General features: G+C 69.5%; 1 protein-coding gene across 1 annotated transcript in view; it reads right to left on the bottom strand.

Annotated features, from left to right (window-relative positions):
• Positions 1-177, bottom strand: part of TIMM10B (translocase of inner mitochondrial membrane 10 homolog B (yeast)) — a gene marked incomplete at its 5' end in the record, with an annotated part of 619 nt that extends 442 nt beyond the window's left edge. The window contains one exon of the mRNA XM_009695976.1: positions 7-177. Coding sequence (XP_009694278.1) covers positions 7-177 — 171 coding nt within the window. The remainder of the gene's footprint in view (positions 1-6) is intronic.
• Positions 178-249: the final 72 nt, after the last annotated feature.

The following is a 249-nucleotide window of genomic DNA, read 5'->3' as shown; positions in this document are numbered from 1 at the left end:
CGGGGCGGTGGCTGCCACTGATCCCTCCTGGGCCGAGTTCTGGGACACCTGGGCTACGCTGGCCTCGTAGTCAGAGACGCGGCGCTGCATGATGGAGGGCATCAGCGCCACGTAGGCGCTCATCAGGCGGTGGTTGGAGTGGACCAGCTTTCCGGCGCAGCTGTCGAGGCAGGTCTCCTGCAGGACAGGGAGGATCAGCTCGGCACGGGGGCGCCCACGGCCCTTCGGCCCCGCCAGACCGGGTGCTCT

This window comes from Cariama cristata, unplaced genomic scaffold (assembly GCF_000690535.1).
Source record: "Cariama cristata isolate BGI_N322 unplaced genomic scaffold, ASM69053v1 scaffold3980, whole genome shotgun sequence".
NCBI classification, from domain to species: Eukaryota; Metazoa; Chordata; class Aves; order Cariamiformes; family Cariamidae; genus Cariama; species Cariama cristata.
The sequence above is the reverse complement of the archived record's forward strand: the minus strand, read 5'-3'. Positions and strand labels throughout refer to the sequence as shown.